The sequence below is a fragment of the Heptranchias perlo genome, chromosome 4 (genome assembly GCF_035084215.1).
Source record: "Heptranchias perlo isolate sHepPer1 chromosome 4, sHepPer1.hap1, whole genome shotgun sequence".
Classification (NCBI taxonomy): Eukaryota; Metazoa; Chordata; class Chondrichthyes; order Hexanchiformes; family Hexanchidae; genus Heptranchias; species Heptranchias perlo.
Window position 1 is genome coordinate 26,880,027 of NC_090328.1, and position 14,484 is coordinate 26,894,510.

At 43.2% G+C, this 14,484-nt stretch overlaps 1 protein-coding gene across 1 annotated transcript in view; it reads right to left on the minus strand.

Moving 5' to 3' along the window:
- LOC137320449 (thrombospondin-4-like) overlaps window positions 1–14,484 on the minus strand; it is a 97,731-nt gene that overhangs the window by 13,619 nt on the left and 69,628 nt on the right. Inside the window, exons 15-19 of the mRNA XM_067982145.1 lie at window positions 13,732–13,784; window positions 11,200–11,393; window positions 7,183–7,361; window positions 6,733–6,781; window positions 259–455 (exon numbers count right to left, since the gene is read on the minus strand). Coding sequence (XP_067838246.1) covers window positions 259–455; window positions 6,733–6,781; window positions 7,183–7,361; window positions 11,200–11,393; window positions 13,732–13,784 — 672 coding nt within the window. The remainder of the gene's footprint in view (window positions 1–258; window positions 456–6,732; window positions 6,782–7,182; window positions 7,362–11,199; window positions 11,394–13,731; window positions 13,785–14,484) is intronic.

The window sequence follows — 14,484 nt, forward strand, 5'->3', positions numbered from 1 at the left end:
GGGTGAAACAATGACCAATTTCTACCCCTGTTCCAATAGAAGGATCCTCAACATCCAGGATCTTGGAATTAGAGGAAAGGCATGGTAATCTTGATTTCAGGATTTGCCAATAGCAAGGTGGGTATATACCAGGCTTGCTGGCATACATATCAGTATGAATTATGTCAGTTCCTAATTTGGAACACCAATTAAACTTCCTCACAATCAATTGATTTTCTCTGGGAAAATCTAAATAATTGACCTTGATGTTCAGTGTACCTTGAGCTGGATGCCAGGCTCGGCCACAGCACGGAATGGGGTGGCTTGCCAATAGGTCTGTTCAGTCTGTTTCCACATCACCACATAGAAGCTGGAACTGTCCTGATATCCAAATATAAACCCAGCATAGTCGTCATCTGTCATGGTGTTCACATGGAAAGTGCCTTCAAAATCAACTCCATTAAAAGCAGTGTAGCCTGTTAGGTCACAAAAATCAACTGTCAGTCCGCTGACCACCATTTCTTTATAACGAAGACCAGTGATCAAATAGCCAGTGTAAATGCTCTAAATATGGAAATTCTGGAACACAGCAGACATTAAATTACATAGTATTATATTGTATTACATAGTATTTACAGCATAGAAGCAGGTCATTCGGCCCGACAGGTCTATACCGGTGTTTATGCTCCACACGAGCCTCCTCTCACCTTACTTCATCTAACCCTAAAGCCTTATCCTTCTATTCCCTTCTCCCTCATGTACTTATCTAGCTTCCTCTTAAATGCATCTATGCTATTCACCTCAACCACTCCATGTGGTACCAAGTTCCACATTCTAACCACTCTCTGAGTAAAGAAGTTTCTTCTGAATTTCTTATTGGATTTGTTGGTGACTATCTTATATTTATAATTAACTAATTTATAGTTTCCACATCAACAGAAGAGAACTTTCTCTAGTAATAAGTAGAGCACTGGAAATTATCTACTATTTCTGTTTTAGGACATGTTCTTCATGTTCAACTGATACCTCTCATATGTCTGATAAATATATCTGCTGGGGCGTGCTGAAGATTTACATAGAATCACATAGAATGTACAGCACAGAAACAGGCCATTCGGCTCAACAGGTCCGTGCCGGTGTTTATGCTCCACACGAGCCTCCTCCCTCCCTACTTCATCTAATCCTATCAGCATATCTTTCTGTTCCTTTCTCCCTCATGTGTTTATCTAGTTTCCCCTTAAATGCATCCACACTAGTCGCCTCAACTACTCCCTGTGGTAGCAAGTTCCACATTCTAATCACTCTCTGGGTAAAGAAGTTTCTCCTAAATTCCCCATTGGATTTATTAGTGACTATTTTATATTTATGGCCCCTAATTCTGGTCTCCACCGCAAGTGGAAACATCTTCTCTACCTCTACCCTATCAAACCCTTTCATAATCTTAAAGACCTCTATCAGGTCCCCCCTCAGCTTTCTGTTTTCTAGAGAAAAGAGCCCCAGCTTGTTCAGCCTTTCCTGATAAATATATCCTCTCAGTTCTGGTATTATCCTAATAAATCTTTTGGCATCTTCTCCAGTGCCTCTATATCTTTTTTATAATATGGAGAACAGAACTGTGCACAGTATTCCAAGTGCGATCTAACCAAGGTTCTGTACAAGTTTAACATAACTTCTCTGCTTTTCAATTCTATCCCTCTAGAAATGAATCCCAGTGCTTGGTTTGCCTTTTTTATGGTCTTACTAACCAGCGTCACTACTTTTAGTGATTTGTGTATCTGTACCCCCAGATCCCTCTGCTCCTGTACCCCATTCAGACTTTTATTACCCAAGAAATATGTGGCCCTCTTATTCTTCCTACCAAAATGTAGAATCATAGAATAGAATCATAGAATGGTTACAGCATAGAAGGAGGCCATTAGGCCCATAGATTCTGTGCTGCTCTTTATAACAGCAATCCAGTTAGTCCCATTCCCTTGCTCTTTCCCTGTAGCCCTGCAAATTTTTTCCCTTCAAGTATTTATCTCAATTCCTTTTTGAAAGCCATGACTGAATCTGCTTCCACCACCCTTTCAGGCAGCGCATTACAGATCATAACTACTCGCCGCGTAAAAAAGTTTTTCCTCATGTCACCTTTGGTTCTTTTGCCAATCACCTTAAACCTGTGTCGTCTGGTTCTCGACCCTTCTGCCAATGGGAACAGTTTCTCTTTATTTACTTTATCTAAACCCTTCATGATTTTGAACACTTCTATCAAATCTCCTCTCAACCTTCTCTGCTCTGAGGAGAACAACCCCAGCTTCTCCAATCTATCCATGTAACTGAAGTCCCTCATCCCTGGAACCATTCTAGTAAATCTTTACTGCACCCTCTCTAAGGCCTTCTCATCCTTCCTAAAGTGCGATACCCAGAATTGGAGACAATACTCCAGTTGTGGCCAAACCAGTGTATTATAAAGGTTCAACATAACTTCCTTGATTTTGTACTCTATGCCTCGATTTATAAATACAACTCGGATTACGCTGAGAGACTCTGCCGTCGTACCTCTCGCACACTCCGCAACCATCTCGTACACCAACTCTACAGCAGACGCCGCGACCTCGAAACTAAGATAGAGTCCATATCTCAACCTGTACTCAGGACACAGCAGACCAGCTACGAGATACCGCCAAACAGACGAGGCAACGGAACTACGCTGCCTACATGAAAACCAAGAGCAGGAAGCTTGAGAAACTCGGCATCACCACCAGCATCGACCAAGCTTCCCCTGGTACCACTGTTGCAACCACAGGGAAGTCCATCGTCAATTTGTCTGACCATACCCTTCAACCAGACGAAATCAAAGTTCCCAGCCAAGGGCTCAATTTCTGCCCCACTACCAAAATGGACCCCACTAGTCTCGCGGCGGACACAGAGGAATTCATCAGGAGAATGAGGCTCCGGGAATTCTTCCACAAACCCCAAGATTTCAGCAGCGAACCCAATGAGACAATCAACGATCCAGAACAGCAGACAGAGGGATCCGCGGTACAGCAACCGAAGAGGAAAGAGTCAAACTGGACTCCTCCGGAGGGTCGCTGCCCTCAGCTTGACATGTATGCTCAAGCTGTCAGGAAATGCGTCAATGCCAGATTCATCAGTCGCACTCAGAAGACAGTCCAGAATGTCACCCGAGCACAACGCAACGCCATCAACGCTCTCAAGACCAACCGCAACATCGTCATCAAACCAGCGGACAAAGGAGGAGCCATCGTCATACAGAACAGAATGGACTATTGCAAAGAAGCATACCGACAACTGGACAACCAGGAACACTACAGACGGTTACCCGCAGATACGATCAAAGAACACACCCACCAGTTCAACAAACTGATCAAGACCTTCGATCCAAACCTTCAAAGCATCCTACGCGCTCTCATCCCACGTACTCCCCGCGTGGGAGACTTCTACTGCCTCCCAAAGATACACAAAGCCAACACACCCGGACGTCCTATCGTATCAGGCAACGGAACCCTGTGTGAGAACCTCTCTGGATACATCGAGGGCATCCTGAAACCCATCGTACAGGGAACCCCCAGCTTCTGTCACGACACTACAGACTTCCTACAAAAACTCAGTACCCACGGACCAGTTGAACCAGGAACACTTCTCACCACGATGGACGTCTCGGCACTATACACCAGTATCCCCCACGATGACGGCATCGCTGCGACAGCATCAATACTCAACACCAACAACAGCCAATCTCCAGACGCCATCCTACAACTCATCCGCTTCATCCTGGATCACAATGTCTTCACCTTCGATAACCAGTTCTTTACCAAAACACACGGAACAGCCATGGGGACCAAATTCGCACCCCAATACGCCAACATTTTCATGCACAAGTTCGAGCAGGACTTCTTCACTGCACAGGACCTCCAACCAACGCTATACACCAGATACATCGACGACATTTTCTTTCTATGGACCAACGGCGAAGAATCACTAAAGAGACTACACGATAACATCAACAAGTTCCATCCCACCATCAAGCTCACCATGGACTACTCCTCAGAATCAGTTTCTTTCTTGGACACACGAATCTCCATCAAAGATGGGCACCTCAGCACCTCACTCTACCGCAAGCCCACGGACAACCTCACGATGCTCCACTTTTCCAGCTTCCACCCTAACCACGTCAAAGAGGCCATCCCCTATGGACAGGCCCTGCGAATACACAGGGTCTGCTTAGACGAGGAGGAACGCGATGGACACCTACAGACGCTGAAAGACGCCCTCGTAAGAACGGGATATGACGCTCGACTTGTCGATCGACAGTTCCGACGGGCCACAGCGAAAAATCGCATAGACCTCCTCAGGAGACTAACACGGGACGCAACCAACAGAGTACCCTTTGTCGTCCAGTACTTCCCTGGAGTGGAGAAACTACGCCATGTTCTCCGCAGCCTTCAACATGTCATCAATGACGACGAACACCTCACTAAGGCCATCCCCACACCTCCACTACTCGCCTTTAAACAGCCACCCAACCTCAAACAGACCATCGTTCGCAGCAAATTACCCAGCTTTCAGGAGAACAGCGTCCACGACACCACACAACCCTGCCACGGTAATCTCTGCAAGACATGCCAGATCATCGACACAGATACCACCATCACACGAGAGGACACCACCCACCAGGTACATGGTTCCTACTCCTGTGACTCGGCCAACGTTGTCTACCTCATACGTTGCAGGAAAGGATGCCCCGGAGCATGGTACATTGGCGAGACCATGCAGACGCTGCGACAACGGATGAACGGACACCGCGCAACAATCGCCAGACAGGAGGGTTCCCTCCCAGTCGGGGAACACTTCAGCAGTCAGGGACATTCAGCCACCGACCTTCGGGTAAGCGTACTCCAAGGCGGCCTTCGAGACACACAACAACGCAAAATCATCGAGCAGAAATTGATAGCCAAGTTCGGCACCCATGAGGACGGCCTCAACCGTGATCTTGGGTTCATGTCACGCTACACGTAACCCCACCAGCGAACAAAAGTTATCTGTTTTTAATATAACGGGTCATTTGCTGTCTTTCTCTTCCTTCCGGATGTTTCTATGTTTCTGCCTCTCTCTCTCTCTTTTTTTTTGGTTGTTTGTATATTCAGTGGCCCTGTAGGTAACACCTCTCTGTCTGAACACTTTGATTGCCTTGGCAACGGGCAGTTGGAAAGACTGTCTGTAATCACCAGGTATTGTTCTGTGATTTATAAATGCGAAAGGTTCGAGGATTTCTTGACATTCACCTGAGGAAGGAGGAAGCCTCTGAAAGCTTGTGATTTTCAAATAAAATTGTTGGACTATAACTTGGTGTTGTAAAATTGTTTACAATCGATTTATAAAGCCCAGGATTCCATATGCTTTTTTAACCGCTTTCTCAACCTGTCCTGCCACCTTCAAAGATTTGTGCACGTATACTCCCAGATCTCCCTGTTCCTGAACCCCCTTTAGAATTGTACGATTTAGTTTATATTGCCTCGCCTCATTCTTCCAGAATTTCCATTCTTCTTACTGGTCTTCATTTCCCTTACACTTCCATGGTTAGACTGACTTTAAACTGTTATAACAACAACAACTTGCATTTATGACATAGACAAAGATTCTAAAGTGCCTAACAGAAGCATAATCGTAAAGCAGATGCTGAGCCAAAGAAGAAAATATTAGGAGGAGTGACTAAAAACTTTGTTAAAGAGGTGGGTTTTAAGGAGGGTCTTAAAGGGGGAGATGGAGGTGGAGGGGACGGAGGAGTTCTGGCAAGGAATTGTAGAGTGTAGGGCCGAGATAGATTGAAGGCATGGCCATCAATGGTGGGGCAAAAGGAGGAGGTGTATTATCAGCACATCTTTTTTCTGTGAGAAGCCCGAAGAATCCCCACAACCTTTTGGGGAAGCTAGTCTGTCCCTAGAGGAGAGAAATTAAAGTAGCATGGCTGGATGACAGGATAGAGAGGTGACATGGAGAGAAGGGCCTGAGAGGGGCTGAGGGAAAAAAAGGGAGATAGAAGTAATGGGCTCAGGTACGAAGCGGCAGCCAAAATATGGACATGAATGGACACAGATGGAATTCAGGTTACCTAAACAGGGCAGAGATTAGAAGAGACATGTTCTAATCACAAACAGAAGACAGGGAGGAGAAGATATGAAGGAGTCCAGAGTTAAAGCCTGAGACGCTGTGTCAACTTGTAGACAGCGTGCAGTCCGCTTGGAGCATGCACGATCTAGTGTCCCGTTTTGGAGACAGTTTTGGAGAGAGAGTGTATTCAGGAGCTGTTCAGTGAGTATCAGCAGGCTCACTGATGGAAGCTGTCCATTGGAACCAGAACCTGAGATGGAGTAGAGAGCCAACCATGAACCAGCGGAGTGCGTAATAATCCCAAGTATTAGCAGTGCACACTAGCTGATCTGGTATACCAGCAGATGAGAGAGGACCAGTGGGTGTGAAACCCATTGACCAAGAGCAGTGAGGAACAGGAAGCCGTGGAGGATGAAGGATACATTTATGGAGAAGGGTTATAGCAGCAATACTGGAATAAATTTACAAGTGTTAAATCCATATAGTTTAGCATATCACTTCCAAAACGAGATGAAACCTTCCCATTATCTACTTGGCTTCATAGAGCTTTCTATTTAGTTTCATGTTATATAGTACCAATATTCTAAAGCTAAAATAAGAACACCTAAACACTGAAATGTGCTGTGTGATTACACATACCAACTGCCAGGCCAGGATCACTGTTCATGGTCTGCACAATTTCCATACCCTGTAATGAATCAATTGGTTAGTGAAGATGACAACAACTACTTGCATTTATATAGTGCCTTTAATGTAGTAAACCGTCCCAAGGTGCTTCTCAGGAGCGTTATCAGACAAAATCTGACACTGAACCATATAAGGAGATATTAGGACAGGTGACCAAAAGTTTGGTTACAAAGATAGGATTTAAGGAGCATCTTAAAGGATGAGAGTGAGGTAGAGAGGTGGAGAGGTTTGGGGAGGGAATTCCACAGCTTAGGGCCTAGGCAGCTGAAGGCATGGCCGCCAATTTAAGACTTCATACAAATTTTAAATAAATAGTAATGACATGTTGCAAAACACTAATGATGTATTCTGAAAAGCATAATTTAAAAATTAACACTGTAAAATAATAAAAGATATTCTCACCTGGTTAAGTACAACCCAGTTTGGATCAATTTGCGCATCTCCTTCAGGATCAAGAACAACGGTCTGGTATGCTCTGAAATCAGTTAGAGTCACCTCTGCATTCTCAGGGCAAACATCTATTCTGTCAATGATTGTATCATGATCGAAATCACCTTCGCAAATGTCTCCTACTCCATCAACTGAATAAAATAATGAAAGTACAATGAGTACAAAATGTTTCAGATGGGACAGGTGCTCTGTGAGCCCCTTGCCTGTATCTTCAATAGTTCAATAGAGTCAGGGATAGTTCCCTTAGACTGGAAGCTAGCTCATGTAGTTCCTATTTTCAGAAAAGGGGATAAATTAGGGCCAGGGAACTACAGGTCTTTCAACCTGACATCCATTATTGGGAAGATGCCCTCTATGATCACTGGGAAAGGGAAGGGGACATTAGAAATACACGACACAGCTTCTGAAAAAATAGGTTGTGCCTAACAAATTTGTTAAAAGTTTTTTGTGGAAGTCATTAGGGTAGTGGATGAGAGAAATCTGGTAGACACTGTCTTCCTGAACTTTCAGAAAACCTCACACTAGGTTACTTCACAAGATAGAATCTTGTGATATCAGTAGAAATTTGAAAAGATGGATTAGGAATTGGCTCCAATCCAGCAGCCAAAAAGTTACAGGTAACGGATGTGGATCAGCCTAGAGACATGTTACTAGTGGTGTCCCCCAGGGATCGGTCTGAGGCCCACTACTCTTCACAGTCTTTATTAATGACCTGGACAGTGGTGTTGGGAGTATGGTAAGTAAGTTTGCAGAGAGAGTCTAACCACCTCCCCTCGACATTCAACAGCATTACTATCGCCGAATCCCCCACCATCAACATCCTGGGGGTCACCATTGACCAGAAACTTAACTGGACCAGCCATATAAATACCGCATCTAGAGTACCGTGCCCAGTTTTGGTCCCCCCACATGGTGGGTGATATGGTGGTTTTGGAAAAGGTCCAGAGGAGAGATACAAGATGATTCCTAGCTTAAAGTACCTCAGCTACTCAGATAGGCTCAAGGACCTTGATCTATTTACTTTAGAGCAGCGTGGACTTAGAAGTGACCTGATAGAGATCTATAAAATAATTAAAGGGCTGGTTAGCGTCCCCATTGATAGATTATTCCAGTTTAACAGATTGGGGAGGTCCAGGGGACTCAAGTTTAAACTATGGAAGAGTAGGAATAGACTGGATATTAGGCAGTTCTTCTTTTCCCAGAGAGTAGTGAGCCTCTGGAATACGTTGCCAGCAGGTGTGGCGGGTGCTGACTCTCTGCCTTCAAGAGGGAGCTGGACCGGTTCTAGACTGGGGCAGAGATCGCATCATATAGAAGGAAAGTTTCTTTATAGATAACACTCAGTCCATGTGATCTCCTGGACAGGTTTCGATCGCCTGAGGGGTTCAGAGAGGAATTTTGCAAAGTGTTTTTTCTCTTATTGGCCCTGGGTTTTTTCTCTTCCTTTTGCCTCTCTCAGGAGACTACATGGGGACGAGTGGCAGGTGGGGGAGAGGGAAGAGGTATTTAGTTATGCTGGTCCGGCCATCATGGTGTGGGGCAGGCTTAATGGACCAGCTGGTCTTTTCCTGCCCATCAATGCTGTATGTTCGTAAACATTGATACATCAGAGAAGGTACAGAGAAAAGCAACATTGACAATTTGATGACTTAAATCTAGGATTAGAGGCTCACAGAATTAAACTTGTTATTACAGCAAAAGAAGATTGAGAATAATGGTATAGGTCTTAAGATACTCAAATACACAGATAATGTGCATGTAAACAGGATATTTCACTCCAACTGCGATCAAAGAACATAAGTACAAAATTGCCAAACTTCGGCAACACTGGAGATTAGAAGAAATGAGCAAATACATGGAATAAATTTTTCTTAAGTACTATGTTGAATTTCGTTAAAGATAAGATGGAAATTATAAGTGTTAGCGAAGGGTTAATCAAATGGCACTGCTATTGATTTCTCTTTATATTAATTTAACTGTGTCCAGTAACTTTTCATTTGGAACTGATCTCACTAGCAGTTTGATTATCCCTTTGATATGGACAGACCCTGTAACAAGACATTGGGAGGCATGAAGGTGGCAAGGAATACCACCTTGTAGTTACTCGTCTTTTAACTTCACAGGAGAAACAGAAGAGATCTGACAATTTTATGATGGTTAGGTGTCTATAGAGTTGAGGGTGGTTGTATTGATACATAAATGGCTGAATGCAATGATGCGATGCATCTGTCGAAAGGAATATGGCCCTGTATGAAGAAAAATTAACACATGCACAGGTGTGTTAGAATGCCTTTGATAGTTCTGTAACTGACGTTGTCCTAAGGATTTGATTGACAGATCAATCAGGATGTGTAAATCTGAAGTCATTGACAGGGGACACGAAAGACATAAAAGGAACATTAGATAATACTAAAACATAACAGGATTGGGAAAAAAACAAAAGAGTCATTGCTGGAAGAGACCTCAGAATTTGATGAGGCCTGATCAGCCAACCATTTCACTGTTAACGTGTGGATTCTCTGAGTTAAAAACTCTTAAGTGTTGTTGTTAAGTGTATGTTTAATTATTGTCAATAATAGTTATTATCATATGCTTAATAAATCTGTGCATATCTACCTGTAATGCTGTGAACCCTATTATTTTGAGGAGTAAGTTATAAGTAGGAACATCCTTTCTCTAACATAAGGATAAGTGTAGATGATCAGATATTCTATATGGAACAATATGGAATCCTTTTGAGACCATGGAAACATTATGGACAGGATTTTAGCTGTGAAAAATGGGTGGGTTGGGGGCAGGGGGCATTGAAAATTGCAACAATTTCAGACATGCCCCCAACGCCCCTCCAACCCACCCATTTCCGGTTTTCACCGGGTCGAGACGAGGGGCGGGTAACCAACCCGCTCTCAGGAGGTGGGTTGGTCACTAAAATCTTTCAAGGAGGCTGTGGGCCTTCATTTTGAAAGGTTTTGCGATTTCAACCCCTGCGGGCCATGATTCTCGGGCCTTCTCCTTCACGCCGTGTGAAAGGAGGCAAGAAGGCCTGAAACTGCAGATACGTGCCTTTCTGGCACAGCTTGTGGGCCTGAAGGAGCAGGAGTGCTTCCCCCTGGCCCAACAACGATAGCCGACCCAACTCAATGATCGCGGACCCCCCCAACACAATGATCGCGACCCCCCCATCCAACGATCGCGGACGTCCCCACCAACGATTGTGGACCCCTGTGATGATCTCCGATCCCGACCCCTCCTCGATGACTGGACCCCCAGTGACTAACACCCAATGGCCCCCCCATGACCCCTGATCCTCCCTCCCCCATGACTGTCCCCCCGATGACTGACATCCCCCCCCCACCCACCACCGTGACTCCCATGCCCCCCGGTGCCCCAGTGCCCACTGATGCCCCTGTGCCCACTGATGCCCCTGTGCACACTCATGACCCCCCCCCCCCCCCATCCATACAATCTAGGACTTACTTGAACATTTACCTGAAGACGCCCTCTTCCTTGCTCTGCTCCCGTCCGACTGAGATCAGCCTGTCAATCAGGCCGGCCTGTCGGATGGGAAACCGATAAAAAAATAAAAGACGTCCTTACGTCAACATCGTAAGGATGTCTGGGAAACCTGTACTTCCGAGTTTCCCGTCCGCAATTCAACCCTCCCGCCTCCCATCCCGGCTCCAGGTCAAATTCCTGGCCCATCTGTGGGATTGACTGGTCAAGGTTGAATAAATAGATTGTAATATTAGCTTTATATTCTAGAGCTTTGTTCAATTATCTTCAAGACTCAGGGAGAAATTCCACAGTGTATTATCTAGCAGGAAGTTTTTACTTGCGGTTAAGTTGGGTAGAGTTCACAACAGTGCAAACTGTACATGGCCTGTTGGAAAGAACAGGCTCGATGTACCAAATGGCCTTTCTTGTTCCATACTTGTGTTCTTTTGATATGAGCCGCACTTGCGTACTCACAATTATCATCCTCCTGCCCTGGATTGGCTACCAGCCTGCAATTATCTGGACCAGGTGAGAAAACATCTGGAATTCCATCATTGTCATCATCATCATCACACTCGTCTCCAAGCCCATCCTTATCTGTGTCTGCTTGGGAGCTGTTAATGATGGTGGGGCAGTTGTCATTGCTGTCTTGGTGCCCATCTCCATCACTGTCGAAGTAAAGCAATACAGGTATATTGAAACACAACACGATTTTAGCTATTTGCTCCTCTCATTTAATCCTCTTTCCTTCACATTCTTGTACTTGACAAGTGCTGTGCTTCAAATAGCTTTTATATGTGTTCTATAAATCATTGTGATTTTAAGAAAACTTTATTATCAATTACATTTATAAGACTGAAAGTAAACTAAAGATCCAACTATCGAACTCACACGCACACACTCAATCATACACATTCTGTGAAACAGTAAATTAGACCTTTTGCTCATGAAGACCTTGGTTATTAAGCTACGTACAGAATATCACCAGATATTAATGGAAGTGTCACTGCATGTGAAAATCCAACAGTTCCCTATTTTACAAGTTTACATGTGTTGAAATGTTTAACAAGATTTGTCAATAAATTGCATACTTTCCACTTTCTTCAAGGAAGTTACACGAGGAATTAAAAATATTACTGCTGCCACTGTGGTTTTAAAGACTGTTGACACTCATTGACCCATGTGTGTTTTGACCTTTGGGAAGCCAGACAAAACATTTGCATGGGCTGATCTTGAATCAATCCCATTGATATTTGAGTGTACTTTATAGGAGTAATTTTCCATCTCTTGGTGGGGAGAATTGCCCACTATGAGCGTATATCACAAATTTAGGTGTGCACTGTACATGATTTTCATGCAGCCAAATTTCCAATATGGCAGATGAGCCTCCCCACCAGGAGCACAGTGCAAAATCCTCAAATGTCAATGGAATTGATTCAAAATTGGCCCAAGCGAACATGGTTCTAACATCAGCCTAAATGTGCTGTCAACCCAAACAAAGGAAGGTTAGAGGCTATCTCCAGACTTTGCTGTCAGTATGAACGGGATATCTATGTCAAATTCCTGCGTTGACTTCTAAAGGCACTCCAGAAAAAAGGTGTTCACAAAAATCACCAACTGGAGAGCAATTTAGCAGAGTGTTAGGCCCAGGAGATCAGTGGAACTCCTAGAGAAATGTTTTTCCAGAGGTTCCACCAATCCCCTGCTGAAGTTACGGCAGATCAGGTCACCCCCAAGGAAATTCAGGGCCATGTTCTTTTCCTAGCAATAATTTCCCGGGTAAATTTATTTCAATATGATTTCAGCATTTGATATCCTGGCAGAAAATCTGGTTCTAATTCCCAACATTACTATAAACGGAGCAGGTACAGAATAACAACTTAGTCAGAAAACATCTAAAAAATGCGTACGGACTGCAAATTACTCCCATTCAGTGATTTTGGCATTCAAATAGTGAGAAAACCTCAGAAAGAGTGAGACATCCTTTGCGTGTTTATCTGATTCACCGCTGCTACTTGAATTTTGATAGGATACTCTCTGTGCTCCTCCTTAGCTGCTGGTTGGGAGTAAGGCAGTGTCTTACATTGAAGTGGGTATAATGCTGTCAAGCTGTTTACATAGAGTGGACTGTTGCTGTAGTCTATTGAGGTACCTATACTGGTACCACAGAATGGTAAGATGTGAACTCCTGCTTGTAGTTCCCACACAGAGACTTTCTGATTTCAGCAAGGGCCATCAGGGATATTCCCAAACTGTGATTAAAAATGCTACAACTCCAGTAATTATTACACGCTATCTCTGCAGGAAAGCAGGGAATATCTACAGGTAAGTCACTTATAGCAGTCTGTACCATATTCTAGTGGGTAGTCAGAGAGCTGTATTATCAGATATCTATAGACTCATTGCCCACTCTCAATTGAAGAGCGGTGTGTGGCAAAGCAAATTGAAAAAAGGGAGAAAATGACCAAAGGGAGATAAAGCCAGCGCAAACTAGGCCGGCAGGCCGTTAAAATGGCCCTTGGAATTTACCCACACAGATCATGCTGTCTTCCCATGGGTTCTGATCTTAACTTGTCCTTCTTTAAATATTAAACCATTAAAGTTTAAATATTGAAGTTTGGAATTAGATATAATAGACATATTCTTTCATTTTAATTGCTAAGTGTCTTTTAGAGTTTATTATATGAAAAAAATTGTGAGCGCACCTTGCATGTATGTTACAGCATTGCAGCAAACATCTAACCATTCATTATCCCCTTGTTTATAATATACAATATACATAATTAACCCCTCCTGAGTTATTAAAATAAGTAAGTTAATGCCTCTTTTTAAATAGCACAGAGAGGAACTTGATATGACCATGTTAAGTGTTTGTATGATAACATTGCAACAGTACTTCTTCGTTTATAATGTTAAAAATTTCTACCATTTCTTATCAAGAAGAGATGGTACATTTCAGTTTAAGTGTTATATAGAAATATCTGACCATTGCAACTAACAAGGTACCTGTCTTGATTTGTGTCACAGGAATCTCCAATAAGATCATTATCAATGTCTGACTGTAAACCGAAAGAAACAGTAGACATTAGTGGAAAAGCTAACAGGTCACAAATGACTATGCATACAAAGGAGATCAATCATTCTGTCTTCACAGCAACGTGTGTAGCACCCCACTCAAATTGATACAGATTACAATTTGAAAAAAACTATTAGCAGGAGCAAACCACAGACTTCAAAAAATAAAGACATTTTTGTGGAAACTGAGCAAGGAATGTCAGGATCTTGCCAGGAGAGCAGGAAGATCTTTTGATCGCCACCATTGGAGACAAAACAAAGCTTTAAATAATGTGATGCAACCATGTTTTCACCAAAATACTGCTTCTCCCTTTAGTGTAAATCAACAGGAAACATGTTGGCCTAAATAAGATCTATTGATAATAATTTGAGCCTTTGATATATGCTGAGACATAACCCTTGTTTTGAGGAAGTTACTCTGTATTAGTCAAACCTTGCTTATATTTTTTGAGATAGGAACTAGTAACCAGATTGAGGTGAGCATTTTATTGTTTTATGTTGCAGTCTTTAAAAGTGGGTAACTTGAGTTTCACATCTCTAAATCCATTACTTATTTAAAAATCATTTCAATATTTGATAGACATTTTGTACAAATGTTGTATTTACAGAGAAATTTTTTAAACCTTTTTTTGGTGACTTTTTGTACTTTCCTATTTCAATCATTCAGTTTCAGCATCAAACGCT